The sequence below is a fragment of the Trichosurus vulpecula genome, chromosome 1 (genome assembly GCF_011100635.1).
Source record: "Trichosurus vulpecula isolate mTriVul1 chromosome 1, mTriVul1.pri, whole genome shotgun sequence".
Classification (NCBI taxonomy): Eukaryota; Metazoa; Chordata; class Mammalia; order Diprotodontia; family Phalangeridae; genus Trichosurus; species Trichosurus vulpecula.
Genome location: NC_050573.1, coordinates 189,480,009 through 189,504,731, shown reverse-complemented (window position 1 = coordinate 189,504,731; position 24,723 = coordinate 189,480,009). Strand labels below are relative to the sequence as shown.

At 35.8% G+C, this 24,723-nt stretch overlaps 1 protein-coding gene across 1 annotated transcript in view; it reads right to left on the bottom strand.

Annotated features, from left to right (window-relative positions):
• Nucleotides 1–24,723, bottom strand: part of CDKAL1 (CDK5 regulatory subunit associated protein 1 like 1) — a 695,070-nt gene that overhangs the window by 272,882 nt on the left and 397,465 nt on the right. The window contains exon 10 of the mRNA XM_036741492.1: nt 20,369–20,535. Within this exon, the coding sequence (XP_036597387.1) occupies nt 20,369–20,535 (167 nt within the window). The remainder of the gene's footprint in view (nt 1–20,368; nt 20,536–24,723) is intronic.

The window sequence follows — 24,723 nt, the reverse complement described above, 5'->3', positions numbered from 1 at the left end:
TGGGGATACGGGCTGGATCAGATTCTTGTTTTTTCTTGATATACACAGAACAGAAAAAGGAAACTGCACATAGGAACAGCAAGTCTCCATCAATGTATTTGCTCCTGTTATTAAGTATAATAAAATTAACAGGGATTTTTTCAAATCTTCACAGCTTGTATGCAATTCTTTCTGGCTTTCTGTTCTCTTCTGTGCATTTAAAAAAAGTCTTTAGTGATATGCCTTTCTTTTATGGGGGACTGAGGATGACACAATATAAGAGGTGAAATGCTTTGCCCAGAATCACACAGCCAGTATATGGTCAGAGGAGGGTCTTCAAACTAGATTTTCCTGGCTTTGTGGCCAGTTCTCTGTGTATAAAACCATGAAACTATGTTAATTGCTTTAAACTTCCATGCTCACTTGAGACTAAACTATGAGTATTTTTCACTATTATAAACTCTAGGTAGGACGATGTTTCTGGAAGTCACTTGTAAGAGACCGGTTTTCAATTAAGGCAAAGAAAACAGGACTAAAGTGACAGGAAGAACTAACAGGAAAGACAAAAAGAATACCAGGTTACATTCTGAACAATATCCATATTTTCTAGGCCCACAAAGGCATAACAGACAAACAGGTCTCTCCTCAATGGTTTGAGTATCACTGATTTCTTGAATTAATGAAGAAAATCAGGCTTACAGATGGTGTTTTGTGAAGTCTGAACTAAACTAATTTTGACAGGTGACAAGGAAAGTTACTTATCTTCTGACATGAAATTAAGTATTTAAGGGATTGATTGCCAGGTGAGAATTGGCTTTTAAAGATTCAAAATAAAGAGAATCCATACATAGATCTAACTCCAGGGTAAATGTAATGCATTCTGTCAATAAAAAAAAATTTAAGCAATATTTCTGTACCACAATAAAACATCTACACAGATTTTAAAAAATATTTTAGGGGCAGAGACAAGATGGCCAAATAGAAGCAGGAACCTGCTTGAGTTCTCCCCCCAAATCCCTCAAAATACCTGTAAAATGACTCTATAAACAAATTCTAGAGCAGCAGAAACCACAAAATGACAGAGTGAAACAGATTTCCAGCCCAAGACAATCAGGAAAGGTCTATCACACCTGGCTTGGAGAGGAGCACAGCCTAACATGGGCCATGCCAGCACAGATGGGATTGGAGCAGGCCTCAGGGCACTGAATCACTCACTGACAGCTGCAGCAGTTTCCAGACTTTTCAACCCACAAACACCAAAGACAGCTTCAAAGGTCAGTGGGAAAGCTCTCTCACCTGGGTGAGAGAGGAGGGGCTTGTTCACGCCAGGCCCCAGCCCCAGGGCAGCAGCAGCCACTTCTACAGGGGCTGTTGCTTCTGGAGCTCTCAGTCAGCCTACAGACACTGGAAAATCCAGCAGCTGATCTGGGTCACAGTTCTGGGTGGTGATCCTGGGGTGAGGAGGAGCATTGGTATGGCGGAGCTCGTGGTGGCTGTGGAGAGAAAACCCTCTTCACAGTTCAAGGGCGGAAAGAGTACTTGTGTTTGCTCACAGGCCAGGAGAGGAGTGAACACCTCTCTTTGGATCATACCACTTTGGAGGAGCTGAGAATTTACAGGTCCCTAGAGATATCTCTGAAAACAGCTGCACAAAACCCTTGAAACTTAGGCAATACACCCTCCACTTAACAAAGAGCTCCAAAGTCAAATAACTGGCTGGGAAAATGAGCAAACAGGGGAAAAAATAAGACTATAGAAGGTTACTTTCTTGGTGAAAAGGTATTCTCTTATGTCCTTGGTGATGAGGAAGATCAAAGCATACAACCTAAGGAAGACATCAAGGTCAAGGCTCCTACATCTAAAGCCTCAAAGAAAAAAATGAAATGGTCTCAGGCCATGGAAGAACTCTAAAATGATTCAGAAAATCAAGTAAGAGAAGTAGAGGAAAAATTGTGAAATGAGAGCAATGCAAGAAAATCATGAAAAATAAGTCAACAGCTTGCTAAAATAGACCCAAAAAATGCTGAAGAAAATAATACCTTTAAAAATAGACTAACCCAAAAGGCAAAAGACATCCAAAAAGCCAATGTGGAGAAGAATGCCTTAAAAAGTAGAATTGGCAAAATGGAAAAGGAGGTCCAAAAGCTCACTGAAGAAAATAATTCCTTAAAAATTAGAATGGAGCAAATGGAAGCTAATGACTTTATGAGAAATCAAGAAATTATAAAACAAAACCAAAAAATGAAAAAATAGAAGACAATGTGAAATATTTCATTGGAAAAACAACTGATCTGGAAAAAAGATTCAGGAGAGATTATTTAAAAATTATTGGTCTACCTGAAAACCATGATCAAAAAAAGAGCCTAGAGATCATCTTTCAAGAAATTATCAAGGAAAACTGCCCTGGTATTCTAGAAACAGAGGGTAAAATAGAAATAGAAAGAATTCACCAATCACCTCCTGAAAGAGATGCCAAAGGAAAACTCCTAGGAATATTGTAGCCAAATTTCAGAGTTCCCAGGTCAAGGAGAAAATATTACAAGCAGCCAGAAAGAAACAATTCAAGTATTGTGGAAACACAATCAGGATAACACAAGATTTAGCAGCTTCTATACTAAGGGATCAGAGGGCTTGGAATATGATTCTCCGTAGGGCAAAGGAGGTGGGATTAAAACTAAGAATCACCTATCCAGCAAAACTGAGAATATTTCAGGGGAAAAAATGGAATTTCAATGAAATAGAAGACCTCCAAGCATTCTTGCTGAAAAGACGTGTTGGTAACCAAAAATGGGCTCCTTAGCACTTAGTCAACAAGTGCCCCTGAATAGTTTGGCTTTTTCCCCTGAACTAACTGAATGCTGTTTGTATGTTGGAATGGAGTAAGCTTGTCAGCCCCTTCACCTTGCTTCCCTTGCTTAAGCAGATTGAAAGAACCTGTGCTTTCCCCAGCGTACCTTACACCTCCACAGAAGCCAGATGGTTAAAAACAGCTTCTGTTGGAGCCAGAGGCTGGTGCTGGTACAGCTACAGCTACAGCTACAGCCGAAACTGAAGCAGGAGCTGCTGGTAGCAGAGCTGATCTACGTGTGGATCGAGGAGTGCTGAACAAGGACTTGAGGCCAGTGGGTAATCTTTTTACCATAGAGGGGATGCATGTATATGATTTTGCTTTATTCCATCATGCTTCTCTGTGGCCTCCTGGTTACTCCTGTGAAGCGGACTTATTGGTCCTGGAAGCTTTTGATCAAAATATCAAAATGGGGATGCTGGTTTGTGGGTTGGTTACTGTGGAGCCTAAATATATGCTTTGATTCTTCTGCCTCCTACTTTGAGAATTTCTTATATCCGGCGGTTCCGAACCTTTCAGACATATATATGATTCTTTTTTAAATTATAAACTCTGCCCTCATACTACAAAAGACTAGAGCTGAATAGAAAATCTGACTTTCAAATACAAGAATCAAGAAAAACACGAAAATGCAAACAGGAAAGAAAAGCCACAAGGGGCTTATGAAAATGGTTCTATTTATATTCCTACATGGAAAAATGATATTTGTAACTCATGAGACCTTTCTCAGTATTAGGGTAGCTAGAGGGAACTACATGTACATATACATGCACATATACACACATATGTATATATGCACTATATATACACATACACATGTGTATCTGTATGTATATTTACATACATATACATACACACATATATGTATGTATATATAGATATGTGGATGTAGGTATATATGTATGTGTATATGTGTATGTATATGTGTGTATGTATGTATATATAGATAGAGAGCACAGGGTGAGCTGAATATGAAGGGATGATACGTAAAAAATTAAAATTAAGTGTTGAGAGCAATGTACTGGGAGAAATTAAAGGGAGAGGTCAAATGCAGTAAATCATCTCACATAAAAAAAGCAAGAAAAAGCTTTTGCAATGGAGGGGAAGAGGGGGGAGGTAAGAGGGAATAAGTGAGCCTTACTCTCATTGAATTTGGCTTAAGAAGGCAATAACACACACTCAACTAGGTATGGAAATCTATCTTACCTTGAAGGAAAGCAGCGGGGAAGGGGACAAGAGAAGGGGAATAATAGAAGGGATGGCAGATTGGGGGAAAGGGTAATCAGAAGCAAACACTTTTGTGGGGGGACAAGTCAATGGAGAGAATGGAATAAATGAAGAGATACAGGGAAATATGGTTAGTCTTTCACAACATGACTGTTATGGAAGTGTTTTGCATGGCTACACCTGTATGACCTATATCGAATTGCTTGCTTTCTCAATGAGAGTGGGTAGGGAGGGAGGAAGGGAGAGAATGTGGAACTCAAAGCTTTAAAAAAAATGAATGTTAAAATAACTGCTTTTGCATGCAACTGGGAAATATGATGTACAGGCAATGGGGTATAGAAATCTATCTTGCCCTACAGGAAAATAGAGGGGAGGGGGATGGAAGAATGGGAGGCAATAGAAGGGAGGGCAGATTGGGGAAAGGAGTGGTCAGGGTGGGGGGAGGGGAGAGATGGGGGAGTAAATTTGGAAATCAAAATTTTGTGGAAGTGAATGTTGAAAAATGAAAATAAATCATGTATAATATATAAATTATATATAATATATAAACAAATTATACATAATATATAACAAATTATATATAATTTAAATATAGTACATGATATATATATGTATATATACATATATATATAATATATAAAGAAAAAATACTTTAGAATTAATGCTACCTTTAAAACAAAACTTTCCCCTCTTCCCTCTCTCTTCTACTTAAAACACCTATTTATTACTAATGAGATATCTGTAAAATGGGGATGATATTAGCACCTACTTCCCGGGGGATTGTGAGGATCAAATGAGATGATATTCATGAAGCACTTAGCACAGTGCCTGGGACATAGTAAGCACCATATAAATGTTAGTTATTGTTAAATATGCTCATGTCTTTCCCATCCTTTAAAACAATCTTTACTTGATCATTCGAATTCTCAAGCTATTGTCCTTTTTTTTTCTGTTTGTTCATATCAAAACCATTAGAAAGGATTGCTTAAAATTTCTCAATAATTTGCAAACTGGCTTCTGACATCAACACTCAACTAAAACTATTCTTCCCAAGTTTACAAATTTTCAACCCAGTTGTACTCTTGGACTTCATCAGAATCTTATCCTACAATATCACATCTAACCTGAAGCTCACAGCTCCTTTGCCTCTGGGGTCTCTCCTTCCATCTGATTATATTGGGTAGAGAATGGACTGTAGAGAGTTCTTCCAAGATATTCCATGTAAGGAAGGTTCTCAGGGCAGCCATCTCATCATTTCCTACCTTACTGTACTCCTGACTTCCCTTGTATCTAGGTACCCTCCTCCTCCCCCAAGCTTTTAGCATCTTTTTGCATGTCTTTCCCCATTAGATCTTGAGATCCTGAAGGCAGGCACTGTCTTTTACCCTTCTTTGTGTCAACAATTCTTAGCACAATGAATGGCATACAGTAGGTGTTTAATTAATATACGTTTATTGATTGAATGGTACGTTAGTTGGTACCATTAGTAGATGGTAGCAATCTTACAAGTGTCTTAGTTATTAATAATGGTACCTTAGCTGCTTAATCCAAAAATCTTTTCTCAATTGTTATTCTACTTGATCCATCTGGTGCATCTAAGACTGTCTACCACCTGCTCCTCCTTGATTTCTACTACACTACTTTCTCTTGCTTCTCTTCAAACTCATCTGACCACTTTTCTGGATCATTAGCCTCTTCCCATCCATTAAGTGTGAGCATCCTCAAAGGCTTTGTCCTGGCACCCTTTCACTTTTCTCTCCAGATGATATCCAATCCCTTGGGTTCAGTCGTCAGTTTTATGCAGACCACAACACAATCTAAATATCTAGTACTAATGTCCCAAACTCCAGTCTTTCATTTCTAACTGCCAGTAAGTCACTTTCACTCAGATGTTACAGAGGCATCTCAAGCTTAACATCAATAAAAATGGTAGTCATTTTCCCTCAGCTCAGCCTTCCTCCAAACTTCCTTATTTCTGCTGAAGGAACCACTATCCATCAGCTCAGTGAATTAACGGACAATTACCTATTAAGCACTTACTATGTAAATGGCACTATGCTAATTGTTGAGGATACAAAGAAGGACAAAAGGGAGTCCCTGACTTCAAGGGGACCATAATCTAATGGGGGAGATGATATGCAAACAGCTATGTACAAACAAGCTATATGCCGGATAAATATGAAATAATCTATAGATGAAAGGCACTAGAATTAAGACAGTTTTGCCTTGACAATAAACAGTAAATTTTGGAAGGAAAGATTTAGGGAAAAAGATAATGAGTCCAGTTTTGGACACATTCTGTTTCAAATGTCTACAGAACGTCTAGTTTGATTTAGCCAACCAGCAGTTGTAGATGTGAGACTGGAAGTCAGCAGGTTAGGGTTACGTAAGTAGATTTGAGAATATTCACCCACATTCCCAACCTTGTGGCCATTCCCATCCATCCACCCCCTCCAATATAATCAGTTTGTGTTATTAATTCTCTCACAACATTTTTCAAAACCATCCCTTTTTCTCCATTCTATGAAAAATGGAAGTTTTCAACAACCCTTTGCTATACTAATCAATATTCTTCTAATTAGTCTCACTGCTCCCAGACTCCCACCCTCTTTAAATTCATTCTTCACAGCTGCCAAAATGATATTCCTAAAATTCTGATCTGCAACTCCCCCACCAAATATTGCAGGAATCCATAATACCTCTTGGAGAAAACAAACTCCTTAATCTGGCATTTATAGGATCAGAGAAACAAAGTTCATAAGAATCTTAGAAGTCACTTAGTCCTTATTTTATAGGTGAGGAAACTGCTATGAAGAGGTAAAATCTCTTGCCAAAGGTCACAAGGTAGCAAGTAGGAGAGCTAGGACTTGAACGTAGATCATATGACTCCAAAACCAGACCTTCCCCATCTGACTTCGACCTACTTTGTTTTCTAGTCATATTTCATATTACTTTCCTCCACACACTCTGCATTCCAGCCACACTGGTCTGTTCAAAGTGTTCAGCTTAAAAAGCGTCTGACTTCTGCTCATATGCTGCCTTCGGCACAGATTTGAGGTCAGGTGACAACAGGCAAGACTCCCAACCTACCTGAATCTCTGTATGCTCATCTGTAAAAGAGAGAAAATGAGACCCTTCCTCTCAATATCTCATCAGTTTCCATGGGTTCAATTATTACTACTGTGTAGAGAACTCCCAGGTCTCATGTAACCAACACCAGTGTCTCTGTCTTGAATACAAGTCCATATCACTAACTGGCTGTCCCAAAGGCATCTCAAATTCAACATGTCCAAGCAAAGATTAAGGGCAAAAGAGTAAAAAATGGTTCAGAAAGACTAAAATATCAACTGTATCACTCCTAGTCTTCTACTTCTCTAAAGAACAAGTATCCATTAGGTTGAGTATGGGTTTTGCACTCTATATTTGAAATGTTTGTTGAATTGAAGTGAATGGTTATTTTATTAAATTCTGGTGCATAAAAACCTGCATGAAAGTCACTAAAGAATGCAGTACAGGTAGTTCGATTGGTATGGCACTGAATAGATAGATTAATTTAGGTAGAATTGTCATTTTTATTATATTAGCTCGGCCTAACCATGAGCAACTGATATTTCTCCATTTATTTAGATCTGATTTTATTCGCGTGAAAAGTGTTTCATAGTTATGTTCATATAGGCCCTGGGTTTGTCTTGGCAAATAGACTCCCAAATATTTTATAGTGCCTTCAGTAACTTTGAATGGAATTTCTCTTTCTATCTCTTGCTGTTGGGCTTTGTCAGTAATGTATAGGAATGCTGAGGATTTATGTGGGTTTATTTTATATCCTGCAACTTTGCTAAAGTTGTTTATTATTTCAAGTAGTTTTTTACTTGATTCTCTAGGATTCTCTAGATAAATCATCATATCATCTGCAAAAAGTGATAATTTAGTTTCTTCTTTTCCTATTCTAATTCCTTCAATTTCTTTTTCTTCTCTTATTGCTACAGCTAATGTTTCTAGAACCAAATTGAATAATAGGGGTGATAATGGACATCCTTGTTTCACCCCTGATCTTATTGGGAATGCATCTAGTTTATCCCCATTACAAATAATGCTTGTTGATGGTTTTAGGTAGATGCTATTTATAATTTTGAGGAAGGTTCCCCTTATTCCTATGCTTTCTAGTGTCATAACAACCTGGAAAAACCTACACGACATAATGCTGAGTGAGCGGAGCAGAGCCAGGAGAACGTTGTGCACAGCCACAGATATGTGGATTCCGTGAGGACCAACCCTGACATACTGCGCTTCTCTCAGCAACCTAAAGGGGCAAGGACAAATCCAGGGGACTCACGATGGAGAATGCTATCTTCATTCAGAGAAAGAACTGCGAAGTTTGAATACAGACTGAGGCACACTACATGCTCGCCTTTTCTGCTTCTCTTTTGTTTTTGGTTTTGGGTTTTTTTTTTTTTGTTGTTGTTTTTTTTTTTTTTTGGTTCTGTTTCTTCTTTCTTATGATTCATTCCATTGGTCAAAATTCTTCTCCACGACTTGAATAGAGCATAAATTAATTCAATGCGAAGTTAAAAAAAAAAAATGTTTTTTCATCTCAAAAAAAAAAAAAAAAAAAAAGAATGCAGTACAGGGGGTGGTGGTTGTTTGTCCTTAGTTCTCAATGAGGACATGAATAAATTCAAAAACATTTTAATAACATACATTTAAACTAGGAGCAAAAAGGAAAAGTTATTGAAATATAACAAATTCAAAGATAATTAAAAATAGAAATTCAAGGTAATCTAATTTTGGCTCTATTTGTGTGTGTGTGTGTGTGTGTGTGTGTGTGTGTGTGTGTGTGTATGTGTGTGTGTGAGAGAGAGAGAGGTATCTTGGGCAAGTAAGTTACACACTTGCAGGGTCCCTCAGATGACATATAAGTGCATTAGATCAGATAATCCTTAGGGCCTCATCCATTTCTATGATATGATATTGTAAGATCCCTATAAAGACTGCTTATTTATTTACTCCTTTGGGAGCTAATTGTAGTTCAGCTATAGTAGATGAATAGTGATAAATGTAAATAAGTTTCAGCTATTAAGCACAACAAGTTGGTCCTATTGCAAGTATAAATAACTAAGAGAAATAGAACTAGCAATAATCCATCAAATAATAATTTAAATATAAATTATTTGTTACTTCCATTAAACTTCAGCTAAACATTCAACTTCAATTCTATTCTTAGGGGAAAAAATGTTTTTACAATTTAAAATAAAGTGATAAAAATTACTAATCATCCATTGCCTGGCTAAAATTATAAAAGAGAAGCTCACTCAATTGCAAAGACACATAAATTGCAACACAGTAATTGTGGAAGCCTTAAATGTTTCACTTTCAAGGGTAGATACATCTAAAAGTAATATAAACAAAAAGTAAACCATAAAGAAGAATGAAGAGATAGTTGGGAATCTTAGACTTATGATATCATACAAATGGAAATCTTAAAGAGTATACATATTTTTCAGCATTTCATAGCAACTTTACAAAAATGATCATATGCTAGAGAACACTATATATATATATACACACACACACACACACCAAATATGTAAAGCCTTAACTAGTAAACACATTTTTTAACTGATCATGATGCAATGAAAGTAAAAAGAAATTAAGCAATGATATACCAAACAATGAGTGAGTTAAAAACAAATTATAGAAACAACTGATAGCTACATAAAAGGAAATGACAATAATGAGGCAATATTTTTTAAAAATTGTGCCTGATGCAGCTAAAGCAGTCCCTTGAAGAAAAATCTATCATTGAAAACATATCATTATAAATTAGAGAAGATTAAAGAACAAAGCATGCAATTAAAAAATATCTGGAAAATTAAAAAGTGAACCTTTCGAAAAGCACAAAAGAAGAAATGTAAAAAGAAGAAAAATAAATACAATTGTTTACATAATGACTATAGGTAATAGTAATTTAGATCTGTTTTTAAAAACACTAACATAATTGGTAAACCATAAGCTACTTTAATTTTTAGCAGAGAGAAAATATAAATTACCAACATAAATGAGTAAGGTAAAGTCATAAAGAGCAGAGAGTAAATAAAAGATTAATCAGAAACTTCAAAATTACATGCCATCAAAAGTTAAGTCAATGAACATTTATTAACCATTTACTATGTGCCATGTTTGGACAATTTTGAGAGAGAGTGGAGCATAGAAGGGCCTGGGCATGGGGTCACAAAGAGTGTACAAGCAACTGATTGAACCAGACTGAACGGCAACACAAACTATAAATTGTGCTTAAGTGCTGAGAATACAAATACAAACAAAAAGAAAAACTCATTCTGTCCCAAAGTAGCTGACATTCTAATGGAAGAAGATAACACATGATTGTTGTTGTTTAGAGGTGGTTAACTGCTTATTTGTGGCACCAGTGAAATTTGTTTTTTAATAGTGCTTTTTGAATTGGATACAAGAGGTGAAAAATTATTAATAGATTCAACATATTATATTGTATTCTGAACAGACATCATTAATAATAAATATAATCACTATGAACAAACACATTCTTCCACAATAATGACAGAATTTTTAAAAAAATTTCAGGAACTGCAAAGAGCAGCATATGTGGTGTCTCCTGCCATAATGGGGTAGCCAGGTGGTACAGTGGATAGAGTGCTGGGCATGAAGACAGGTAGATTCATCTTCTTGAGTTCAAACTTGGCCTTAGTACTTAATAATTGTGTGACCTTGTGCAAGTCATTTAATCCTGTTTGCCTCAGTTTCTTCATCTGTAAAATGAACTCAAGAAGGAAATGGCACACTACCACGTCAGTATCCTTGCCAAGAAAACCCTAAATAGGAGTCACACAGAGTCAGACATGACTGAAAAACTACTAAACAACAAAAACCCTGCCATAACAAGAATCACAGAAGGAAAGATGGAGCTATTCAAAAATGATTCTAAAAACAGATGTCAAACAACACAATAGCCAGAGCTACTTGAGTGCTTCACTTACTGAAGATCTGTGGAAAGGCACTGGGAAAGTACATTAATACCTAGCTGATATATACAATACAAATTTGGAATACCATATTGTCCAATCAAAGTAAACAAAAAAAAAACACGCCATAGAAAATTTGGAAAATACATAAAAAATTCTATATTCTTCTTTTAATTAGAAATTGAAAGAAAAAATTAAAGGGTTAAAGCAATTAAAAAGGATTGAAGGCAGAGCAAATAATAACCAGTTTTACATCAATCCATTACTTTATTACAGAGGCTTTGAGAAATGAAAAAAAAAAACTAGAGAAGAGTGAGAAGAAGATATGGAAAAAATGAAGATCATCACTATATGGTCCCAAGAAGCCCAACTCAATGAAAATGTAAGTTTAATCAAACGAAAAATTGAAAGCTTTCATATTCTCAATGTAATGAATGAAAAAACGGTCACTTCCAAAGAGGTGATGGAAACTAGCTTCTCTGAAGAACTGGAAAGCATTGGCACCAGGTAAGTAAGAACCATAATTATTGTCTCAAAGGCTTCACAACAGCTCATAAACAATTAGCACAGTACTTTAACAACTTCCTCTGAGAGGCAATTCTGATTCCATCTTTAAAAATATATTTTGATGATTTATTTTTATGTTACCTAGATTTCCCTGCCTTATAAATCTCTCCCTTTCCAAAGATATTCCTTAAAATAGAATTTTTTGAAGGGATGCAGAGGAGGTAAAAAAATCTGGCATAATCTATTTTTAGAGCCACTTTTTTTTTTATAGCAAGTAGCTTGTATGGTTACATTTCTTTGAACATTTTCAGAACAAGAAAGATTTTTTTGCAAAATCAAATCATTTTCCTTCAAATTGTAAGAAATGTGTTGTATTGCATATATATTTAAATGTTTTTAAACTAACTTTTTCATTACAAAATCTACTCTCTTTCCATTCTATCTCTCCCAAAGGAAAAAAATAGTTAAAAAAGAAAGCCATTGCAATAAATATACATAGTCAAGTAAAATAAAGCCTTAGACTGTCAATTTTTAAAAAGTTATATCTCCTTTTAAATATTGAATCCATCACCTCTCTGTGGGGATGTGGGCAGCATGCTTCATCATGGATCCTGTAGAATAATGGTTGTCACTGCAATGATGAGGGCTCTGAACACCATTCATATTTGTTAGCTTTTACAATGTTATTGGTTTTGTGTAAGTTATTCGAATTTTACCCACGGATCAATTAATACAAATCTTCCCAGGTTGCCTTGAAGCTTTTACCCATGGATCAATTAATGCGAATCTTCCCAGGTTGCCTTGAACCTTTTCATCATTTCTTATGGCACTGTAACACTCCATTGCATTTATATACCATAATTTGTTCAGGCATTACTTAATGGTCAGTCCATTAGTTTCCAATTATCTCTTACTAAAAAAAGAGTGGCTATAAATATTTTTGTATATAAAAGTCTTTTTATCCTTTTTTGGTCCCTTGGGGAGGGGGAGGAGGCTAGTGAGCCTAGTGAGCCTAGTAGAGGTATTGTTCTTTATTTTTAGTAAGTTTTATTGATGTCTTCAGGAATTTTTTTTGTATCACTGTACTTTCTCCCAATAATTCTTATCTTTCTTCACAGAAGGTATTACATATTTACTAGCAAAAAGATGAGAATACTAGTGATCTTTTCAAATGCAGGCCAATTATGCATTTATGTGACTTGTACAAAAAATTCATAGCTTATATCTCAAAACAGGTCTACAAATATTTACTTGAAAACAATATATTAGGGGCAGCTAGATGGCTCATTGAATAGAGCACTGGCCCTGGAGTCAGGAGGATCTGAGTTCAAATCCTCACCTCAGACTCTTGATATTTAATAGGCTGTGTGACCTCAGGCAAGTCACTCAACCCCAACTGCCTTGCCTCCTCCCTCCAAAAAAAAAAAAAACCCAATCAATATATTGGCTAAAGAGCAAAAAAGAATAAGCCAAGAAATATCAGGGATTAGAAAGCACAAATTATAATTGACTAAAGAATTACACCAGAAAGCACCGTAACATTTATACTACTTTTATTGATTATCTCAAAAGCTTTTCACGAAATCAACTGCATTTATTAAGTACTATGTGACATGCACTATGGTAAGTGCTGGAGATAAAAGGAAAAAATTCTCTCTGCCTCTCATATTCATGTAATGTTCATGTAATGTATGTGTATGTGTACGTGTGTATATATGTATATATGAATTTATATCTAATACATATACATGGACATAAATATAAAATAGATCTGAGTACACTGAGAATGCTAGCACATTTGATGCAAATGTGGAAAATGGTTTTCAATATTTAAAACAAACCACCAACATATTAATGTCAACTGATTAAAAAAAAACATGCTTTTCAATGAGACAGTTTAAGTATATTATCATTCTTTATAGCCTTAAACCTATTGTCATCTCTTCTAAACAGAACTAAGTATGGCTTCCAAGTTAGAGACAATAGAACCAAAACATTGTATTGATCATATGATGTAAAATGCAATACACATCAACAAAAAGGGTTCCTGTGGGAAAACAAAAATTGAATAGCAACTTTATCTTTTGGAAATCTTTCATCAATAATACTAAATTTTTGTTTGGATTCAATACTATAAAAATTTTATGGCATAAACCTAAGAAAGATGGAGACTGAATGTTTCAAGTTTTTATTTGCTGGAAGAAGGTGATAGCTACAAATTCCTTGGCCTCTTTCAGGCAAGACACATGGAACATAATTTTATCAAAAAGAAGACACTGGATGAGTAAGTTAAGAGATTTACTGGTATCCAGAAATCAAAGCTAAACAGAAAGACTACATTAAAGCATTAATAAATAAGGCCAATTTTAAGGTACATTTTTAGAACTATAATTTGGACCAGGGCAGATTTGGAAAGTATCATTTAAAAAAACCTGCACACTGAAGCACAGGTTCCCCCATAAAGCAGCTACAGAAAGATGAATGCTTCCTTTCCAAAAATGAGGAAAAGGAAACTGACAATGCCTGACACTTAGTAGGTGCTTAATAAATATTTACTGATTGTCATTGTTAAGAGTACATGAGAAACATGTCAAAAATGACAGAAATACTTGGGAATACTCAGATATCACTTCCCAGTAAAGGTAAATGCTATTAGATTTGTCTGGGAAGTGTTACCAAGTTTCAAAGGCTTCACAGTCCCATCAATATATTCTTTTTCTCTTGTATTTGGCGATTAATATAGGAAATTTTGGAAAGGCTGATCACTAGAAGGTTGTCCACTAGGTAATGAATTGTTTTGTTCATAGTAAGTTATTCAAAAGTCTATGAAGATATCAGGGAAATGAATATGCACAGTGATGAAACCATGGACCTTAAGAGGTATGGAAGAATATTTTAACATATGAATAAACCTTTTTAAAAGGGTAGAAAAAAATGAAAGTAATGGATACAGCCTTTTAAAATTCACACCAAACATGATTAATGCACAAAAAAGTAGTAGTTCACATAAATTACTGGCAAATACTTCTATCATTTATTTACTATAAATAGAGTCCTATTACAATGGTACTATTTAGACTCTAGTTTATTAAATTAAAAGGTCCTTTCATTTTTGGCCAAATGAAATAAAATTAATAATAAAAGGAAAAACTAATTTGGTAATTTTCACTTAATAATGTTATAGCCCTCAATAAAGAATGTTTTAGAATGGTCTTTCTAAGACATTGGTAGATTTGTACTGATATACCTTCAAGTCCTTGCTTGGTTCTAGTTATGACAAATGATGGATATTTTTAAGATAGCTACTCAGTGAAATAAGGTCAAACTGTATCTACAAAACTTGATACAGGTCATAAAAAGAGTTAACCTACAAAGATCAGTGGCATTGTGCTCTAACTAGCCAACTGTCTTCATCAATTATATTTTCGTAAATAATGGCAAGATTAATATTGGGGAATAATACACTTAGAATGGACGTTCTACTGAAGGCAGTCTCTGACTCTTCCAAGAACTGTTTATGTGTGAAATGAATTGCTGGGGGTAGGAGAGTTGATTACTCTTGAGTAGTGAACCCACATCTTCCCAAGCTGCAAAAGAAAAGGAAGGAATGTGCTTCCTATAAAGACAGATGGTTAATACTGTAACTTATGCAGAACCATAAAGAGAATGCATAATGCACCCTACTGTTTTAACTATTAAAAAGCCAAAGCTTTTATAACAGTTGGAGGGAAAAAGGATTACAGGGTCTCAAGTTTTTCCCATCAATATAGGAAAACCTGAAGTTGATATAAATTGGCATATAGTTAGCTATAAGTTAAATTGTAAACACATAGTAGAAAATCTTCGGAGAAAAGGTCACTGTTGCTATCAATAAAATTGTCTCAGAATTTTTTTTTGCTTAAAAAAAGTAATAAATGAAAATTCTGAATGTATGAACACTAACATGCCAATCAGTCAATCATAATCATTGCTATCACCCACGGTATTCCACTTCCATTCTATAAATATTGAAAAAAAATTTTCAACCCTTCCACCTCTTCCTATGCCTTATAAATCCTAAACCTGTTATTAATCCACCTAGTGAACTACATTTCCTCTCCATTTTAGTTCTTTCCTAGAATGTCATGCCTACCCTGGTTATATTCTCATCCCTTCTCTATCTTGTCCCCTACATGAACCAACAACTACTTCAAAAATTTTCAAACTTTGGACAAACTTTGGATCTCCAATCACATCTAGCCAAACCTTAATCATGGATTACTCCCACCATACCCCTCCATCATTCTTATTTGTCTGCTGCTGAATGGAGATAGAGGAGATAATTTTAAAATGTAATATATGTTAGAAGGGACCTGAGGTAGCTATGTGGAAAACCTGAGTTCAAATCCAATCTCAGAGACTTATTAGTTATGTGTTCTTGGGCAAGGCACTTAGCCTCTGTTGGCCTCAGTTCCCTTATCTATAAAATGGGGATAATAATACCCCCTACTTCCCAGAATTTTTGTGAGGATCAAATGAGATAATATTTGCAAAAGTGCTTAGCACAGTGCCAGGCACATAGTTGTTCATCCTTCTTTTTTTAAGGTGACGAATGACATCACAGGGTAATGTCTTGATTTGTATGTGAATTAGATTTCAGTGAGACAGAGTTGTACAAAGCCATCAGTCTCACTCTCTCTTCAGTCATCGAAGTCCAGCAGCAAGACAAAAGTCAGAACCACTGGTGATGGCCCAGGCCGCAGTGGATAACCTCGGCATCTCTGAAGTCTGACCAAGCTCTACAAGGTTTCCACAGTGCCTGCTTCAGATGTCTTCATGGCTGCTGGAACAAATTGTTCTCATCCACCCATTCCACCACGGATGAGGTCTTCACATACTTGGGGTACACACCACCTTAAAATCAAACACCAATGGGTTTGAGGCCCATTGATTTAGCCATTGATTGAGGCCCTGATTTAGCCTATCTGCCAAGATGGTTTATTGGGGTGAGGCTACTGTCAATGCTACAGCTTTCTGGAGCCACTGGTAAGAGCTGAGTTCAAGGTGGCCACCAAAAGTGGATGTGAGTAGCCCTGAAAAGGGCTCAGCAAGCCCTCGTAACAGAAGTGCTAGTCCTCCTTGAATACCCCCTCTAGCCCTGGCACATGCATGTGATATATGTATATGTGTATACATATATAGATATATATATAGATACACACACACATACACATATATACAGCTAATTATTATTAATGTTATTTAATACCAACTTTGCATAGAAACAAGGCAAACATTCTATTCTTCCCTGAGGCAGTATCCCACTCTCAATAGCAGCTGTTCCAAATATTCCCATCTTTCCTTAAGCCTCCTAGGCACTCCACACCCCCTCACCTCTTCAGCCTGTCAGCCAGTGATCTTGGTTACTATTTCACACACACACACACACACACACACACACACACACAAACACACACACGACTGTTGCATCAATTCAGCTAGCAGCTGTTGTGGAGGTGAAAGACCAACACAAGCCCAACAACAAGAACACTGCCAGTACAGGTTCTTTTGATCTACTTTACTAAGGAAAACAATGTTACAGGGTTAACAATCTTATTTCAATCCAACATGCAAATATCATTCACTTAGTTCAGGGGAAAAAGCCAGCACCCGGAACTTCAGAGCAAACATAAACTACAAACATACATTATAAACAGACCAAATACAATTCATAGTTACCAAGAAACCATCAACATCTGGGTTAGCCAGGAGGCTCTTAGAGCAACTACCCAGAGTCCCATGCCAACGCTCCTCCAGGAGTGAGAGACTCAAGAGAGAATGCCAACCTCTGAATTTATATGTCTTGTTCAGGGTCAAAGGTGAGTCACACATGCGACTCACCCATGTGACCTAAAAGCATCACAAAAATGCAACTTAAACCCACTTGGTCTAAAAGCCTCTGATGTCACAAACATGTCACTCAAACCCACGTAAACTAGGCTTTCCCTTGAGCCAAGAAGGTCATCAAGGACTCCTAATTTAATCAAGGAAATAAAGGCCAAACTCTTCAAGGGCATTTGATTGAATAAGTGCTAAAAGCCCTCCTTAATTACCTATTTCTCTCTCCCTCTCTCCCTCTCCCTCACACACACACACACACACACACACACACACACACACAGAATCCATTTGCTGAGAAGTTAATTTTTTTGTCCTCTTATCTCATGTCCTCTGGGCATCTTTCCTCACTATATGTTCCCTCACTCTGGTCTCAGGTGAAGAGGTAACCCTTTTCCTTGTCAAGATAAACCCCTCTGTATGGAACTGTGATCCTAACCCCTTGAGCAACATCAACTAAGAGCCAGAACAGAATTTGAACCCAGGTCCTCTGTCTCCAAGTCCAATTCTTTCCACTACAGCAGGCTGGCCTTCTTAAGATTGAAAATATCCCTGGAATACCTATACTTGTCCCAGTGACACTAAGTGGTCATCAAGATATCCTATTAATCAAATATTTCTTTTTTTCAGTAAGTTAACCTACTGCAATAATATATTCAACTCAAAACAGAAACAAGGGACTAGTTTCATGAATGATCCTCACTTGATTTAAAATTAACTCTTCAAAAGGAGAGTGTGCTTTTTGCATTACACATTTATGGATACTTTTTTGCCTTGCTCATATATGCATCTAAATGGTCAGGTAACCTGCAGCTATCACACGTTTTAATTTTTATTGAATCCTGTGAGTGGACTTTTACTAAAAGAATATGTTTCTGAGAGGGTTCATGTTTCTCTTAAACTATCTTAGATTCAACTTTAAACCTTGCATATATGTAATAGTGAAATATTATTTAGCATTTCCAAAGTACCAACTTGAGTTTCAAAAGATAATTTATTCAGTTGCAAGATATATCTAGCAAGATTTGTCACATCAAAATAGGAATATGTATTTTTATAATGTCCTTGTGAGAGTACTAGTTCTATTTTCTTAATTTCTGAATTTTATACTAATTTCCACTGAATCTAATAGATGTTTATAAAACTAAATTTGAAATAATAATAATAATAATGGAATAAAATAAAGAAACAACTTTACTTATAGAATCACAGAATTTTAGAGTTAGATGAGAATCAAGATAATTTTTTCCCATTATTCTAAAATTTTATTTTTCCAAAATAAAATGCATAAAGTATGTTCAATTAAATATTTAAGCAATATTCCTAAAAAAATAATTTTCTGAAAGTTGGTATTACTCATTTTTACAGATATGGAAACTGAAGCTGAATGAGGTTAAGTGACTTGCCCAGGTTCGCATTGCTAGTAAGTGTCTGAAGTGGAACCTGAATTCAGGTCTTCCTGATTCCAAATCGAGTAGTCTATATTCTGAACTACCTGTAGGGCAGTACAGAATATACTCATATAGTGTATAGAATACTGGACTTAGAATTAGAAAAAGCTTAGTTCAGGTCCTCATGCTGCTATTTATTAAATATGTGACACTGAGCAAATGACAAAATAGTGTTTTAGGAAAGTTCCTGCGACTTCCCTACTACTAATTCACACATGCATTGGAAGGTATAATGGTGAAAGGAGTTAGAGTTCCCAATGCTAACAAAATTATAGATCCTCTGAATATTAATTTAATTAAATTTCTATGATATAAACAGGACTATTTCTATGATATAAATAGCTTCTTCTTGGCAAGTGATCCAAATATATTGGCAGATCCCAAATTAATTTTATTTCTCTTATACTGGCTACAAAATACAAATGATTTTTATCCATTCAAGTATCAATTCATTAATTAACTGTGAAAACTCAAGAACCCCAAATGGATGAAAACTTTTGTCATCTTCTATCAGGACCTGCCACCACATCCAATTCCCTGTATCTCCCAGAGCACTTCTAATAAGGGGAGGGGTATGTAGAAAGCAGCTGTCATTCTGTCCCCTGTTCCTGGAGCCAGCTACACTACTACCATCAGATTCATGTTTCTTTGAAGTAATTTCAAAGATTCAAAGAACCTAAGAGTTTTTCCCTCATCATTAAAATACTGAAGACCTCTGATGTTAATCCTTTCCTCATTTCCTTGAACTTAGGAAAATGTTTGATTATTAATTCCTTAAAGGCAGATCTGTGCATTCTAGTCTAATAATATGCAAGTCTAGGCAAAGCACTGGTGATACATAAGCTTTAATAAATGAAAAATATGATCCGAGAAATGAGATTTTGAACTAAGTTGAATAAATTTTTTTATTTTTAAATTTTTTAAGTTTTGTGATCAATTACATTAAATTCAATAACTATTTATTGAATTATTACCATAATTCTTCTGATTCTAGAAGGTGAATCAAGAGAACTTTTCTAGATGCGTAACTCACTGTACCTAATTTAGGCATATTAAAAAAAAAAGTCTTTGCGCTCAAGGAGATTACGTTCTAATGGAGGAGGCAACATTTACTTAGATATCAAGTCAGTCATGATTAATCATGAAATGAATTCAAATGACTGGCAGCCTCATTTGAAGACTCAAAATGTGGACATGCAGTCTAAAGTTATGTATAAAGTTGTGCAACTCTAAAGAACAAATAAAAAAAATGTGAGAAAAGGTTAAGTAAAAAAAAAAATCTTCACATGTTGAGGAAGCAAAAAATAAAACATTCAGTTCGATGGTGAAGGGGCTTAGGAATTCCCTAAATTCACAACTGGTAATCTAGGACTACGCAATTCAAAAAGGTTTTAAATGAAGCTTCTGTCAATATACTGAGGATGCCCCATTGTGTTGAATGGCTAATGTCTGTGTCAGTATGTTAATGATTCCTTTTTCCTTACCTCCAGATGCTCTAAAATATAGGGAGGATTTGTCATGCCAAGTCTCAGCATAGCTTCCTCGGGAATCACTTCAACTAGTTTCCACAGCAGTGTAGGGAGGTCCGTGCCAATATCTCTGCCATAAGCCCCTGTGTCTTCACTGGTCAGCCATATCTCACAGACACCCTCTGTGAATAAAAGGAGATCATTAACAAATCTGTTGCAGAGCTGTTAACTTTATAATACAGCTGCTAACTCTTTTTAATTCAGTATTTCTCAAGATTATTATGCAGCCAGTCTGGGTATTCAGTTGCAGAGAAAATGCAGCTAATCCCCAGGGTAGCCTTGGGTTATTAAGTTCATTTTATGAACACCACAGTGCTACAACAATGCTATAAATTATCAGTATGTTCTGTTGAGTGATTAACATTCACAGCCAATCAGTACAACTGTGCTTCTTCTATAGCATTTCGATCAGGACAAGTCATACTTCAGAGAAGACCTATTTTATTGAACTTCAGGAGCCATGCCACTAAAGCTAGAGGCCCAGGGAAATAGATACTATCAGGAGCTAACTGACTAATCACTTGGTCAACAAGCTTAGGAAAAATGTCAACAGTAGTTAAAGGTCTAACAAACCAACAGTTAAAGATAAGGATATCTATTTGTCCTGTACTAACTATTCTAATCTGCATCCTTTACTCAATTAAGAGCACTGTATTAAACTATTACATTCAAAAGGTTGGTTGCTGTGGCAAACTAAGTGGCTATGTTGGAAAACCTGTTTCCTGACAGCTTACATCCTATTTTCCATCAATCAGAGCGTAGGAAATAGAGTATTTGGTTTTTTGTTATAAAGAATTCTGACCTTGAACACTGCAGCTTGCAATAACATCCTCCCATCAAAATGGGAGTGTTGGGGGGAGGAAGATTAGGCTACTCCTTAGTGACATTTAAAATTATTAAAACAGCATTAACAAAAGGGTCCCCATAGTACCTTGATTTTTAAATTTTAAATGTACAAAATTTACAGTGTAATTGAGTATCAAGAAATAGTGTTATTGTAAGATTTGTTGTTTTTTTTTTTAACAAACAAAAGAAAACATTCAGAAAATCTACTTTGCATGGGTATGCATGAGTATTTGAATTATTTATAATTTAAAAGTGACTTTGACTGTATGAATTTCAAAAACACAAAGTATAAATTCTCCTGGCCATCTAGGATGGCAAACACAAACAAAGCACATGGTTCTTTATATGAAGTCTGAAAAGATGAAATGACAAGCAAAATGAAGCCATGCACATGCTTTAATTAGTTCCATGCTGGTGGATGTAACAGTACCAAACACAGGCTAAGATGTTATAATCACAATTCCTATGGGGGGGGCGGGGAAGGGAAAGGGAAGAGAACATGAAAATAAGCATTTACTTTACTAAAAGCATTCCATTTTCTTTCACCAGGTCATCCCCATGTGCTGCATGCCTCTTTGGGTGAGTACCAAGACTATTTGTGCCTTTGAACATTACAAATTACCACCCCCCCCCAAAAAATCACTTTAAAACTTTTTCATTAACTAGTACTTTTCACATTCTAATCAAATGCTTTCTCCATTTAATCAATGAACAGAATTTTTGTGTCTTCATTAAAATTACAGGCACAGTGATGACCCGTAATGAGAGCAGAAGAGAGTAACAGCAAGTCTACTTAAATATCTGAGGACATTTTAAGCCTTGAAAATCAGAAACTTTCTTGAGGACATGGATTGCTCTTCACAGTTGAGTACTGAAGATTTGGTGGCAAAAGTCAAACCTCAAATTATCTCCACTCATCACATAAAATTTTAACCTCCAAAGAACTATCTTGGCGTGTCTACAGACTACTTCTATAACCATTTAATCATAAATATTTCCTTTTGCCAGAAAATTATTTTTTAAAGGCTGGTTTCTGTTGAGTGTTACTTAAAAAAAATTTACATAGGACAATATTAACAGGAAGAGTACTTACTACCAGACATTGGAAACATACAGGACAATTTTTAAATGTTATCTTTCACAAAGTCCATTCAATGGAAAAGGCATGTCTAAGTAACAATAAAAATGGATTTAAAAACACTGAAAGAGGTTACAAAAACAGGACATTACCCACAATTTTCCAGTTACTGGCATTTGAGCAACACAATATGAATATTTTAAAAGAAATAGAATAATTTTAATTTATAATTTTTCCATCCAAATGGTTCTATGTTATGCCTTATGTAGAGACAGGACTGCTGGAACACTGCCTTGCTGTTGCTAGATGAATATAGAAGGGGGAAAATCACAATGAATAGGAATGGAAATAACATCTCTTCAGAAAACAGCAGCCAGCTTTTAAAGCTGCCTAGGTGGGGACCAACAGCCCCCTGGTGGGCTGAAACTTCAAATTAAATCACATAAAGAGGAAGCAGCTGTAGTAGCAAATCAGCAACAACAGGAATAACTGTCTTGATGACTCTGAGATCAAGGCTGTTAAAATGCTACCTATATAGGAGGCACGATGAAATAGGGGATTGCATATACAATACAAAACCACTGGATTTCAAGAGACTTGCCTCTTGCCAATTCAAGCCTAGCAGAAAAAGATAACCTTATCCTTAGGCCATCTGGATAAGATCTAATATGGTAACACTAAATTTCTGGCATCAAATCCAATCTGTTCTTTAAAGAGATGTGAGAATGCATTGCTCTCCCTTTCTTTGCAAAGTTGAAGCAACTCCAGGTGTAGAACATTGCATATGTCAGAGTTGGTTAAGGTGTTGCCTAGTTTTGGTGAAGGGATGTTTTTGGTTTCTCTTAAATTTTTTGTTTAAGTGATGGCTCTGTGGGAAGGGATATGTTGGGAAATGCAGTTAATATAAAAACAAAATATCAATAATTTTTTAAAATAATATTTAATGTAATATTAAATAATATAAATAAAATAAATTTTAAAATACTTAAAAATATATCTTCTTAAAATTATTATTCTATAAATGCTATAGTACTTTTTGTCCCTAGAAATAAGTTTATGAGTCGTATTCTTCTCTGTTTTCCCCATAGTTCCTAATATGATGTTTTATATCTAGTGGAAGCTAAGCAAATACTGGCTCATTGAACTGTTGAAAGTTGATCAAATGACAAAAAAAGCTCTCATTCTGAGAAAGTAGGAGGAAAAATCCAAAAGAAAATATTACATTTCTTACTGCCCTGGGCAGGAATATTAACAAGCAGTAAGTGGTGTTATTTTTTTGAGGGTTATATACTTCACTTCGGTGAGGGTCATAGATAAGCTATGTGGAACACAGAGGCAAAGATCAAAGAAAAAAAGGGCAATATGCAAACAAAACAGATGAAACAAAAGCCATATATTGAAGCTCAAATAATTTACTTACTAGGAAGCAACTCAACACTCTCATGCAAAGCCTATTGGCTAATTTTGGACACAATTTTAATAACTTAGTTTCCAAACAAATGGCAAATCAGAAGGAACAAATTAGAAAGGCCAGTGGGCATGCCATGATGTGAATGAAGAGATTAATAAGATTAAGTAAAGGGTGCAGAAAAGCAGGGGCTGCTACTTTAGGTATGCATATGAGTAACAATAGAAATGACAGATAAAAGTAAGGGAGAAGATAAAACCCAGACTCAAAAAGAATTTTAATATTAGTTCACATCATTATAGTGCTTAACTGTTTGCCAAGTCCTTTTCTCACAACAATCCTGTTAGGTAAAGTAGAATTATTAGAATAAGTTGACATAGCTCATATAAGGAGAGCCAGGACCTGAAACTGCCACTCAGGGGGCCACCTATCTGAAGCAACAGTAAAGAAGGAAGCATTCCATAAGCCCTCACGGCCACATCACTGTTTAATAACCGATGTTCACAACAGGCCACGAAGGAAAGACCAAAGGATTTCTACTTGAGGTTCAGCAATGCTCCTCTAGTGGAGCTGAGTTGAATTCAGCCGCATCCTATCCTATCCCCAGCCGGCGCTGACACTGACTGAAGGCACTGGGGAATCTTGACTAGTGGCTGGGATCTGGACCTTTGCCCTGAGTGCCTCTTCTCCGGCCCCTACTCCATAGCTCTCAGTTAAGTCTTATGCCTTCCCTCATGTGGATTAACATGTATCCATAAGAGGTCTATTATCTGATTTAATTTGCCAGGAAAGGTAGACAGATGAAAATTACAAAATCACAGAAATTCAGAGTTATAAAGAATCACAGGGAAAATTTAGTCCAATGCATGACTGAAAAATAACCTCTTTTACAATATACCTGACAATCAGGCCTTTGCTTAAGGCCCTCCAATGAGAGGGAACTCACACTTCCATTTCACTTTTGCAAAATTCTCAATA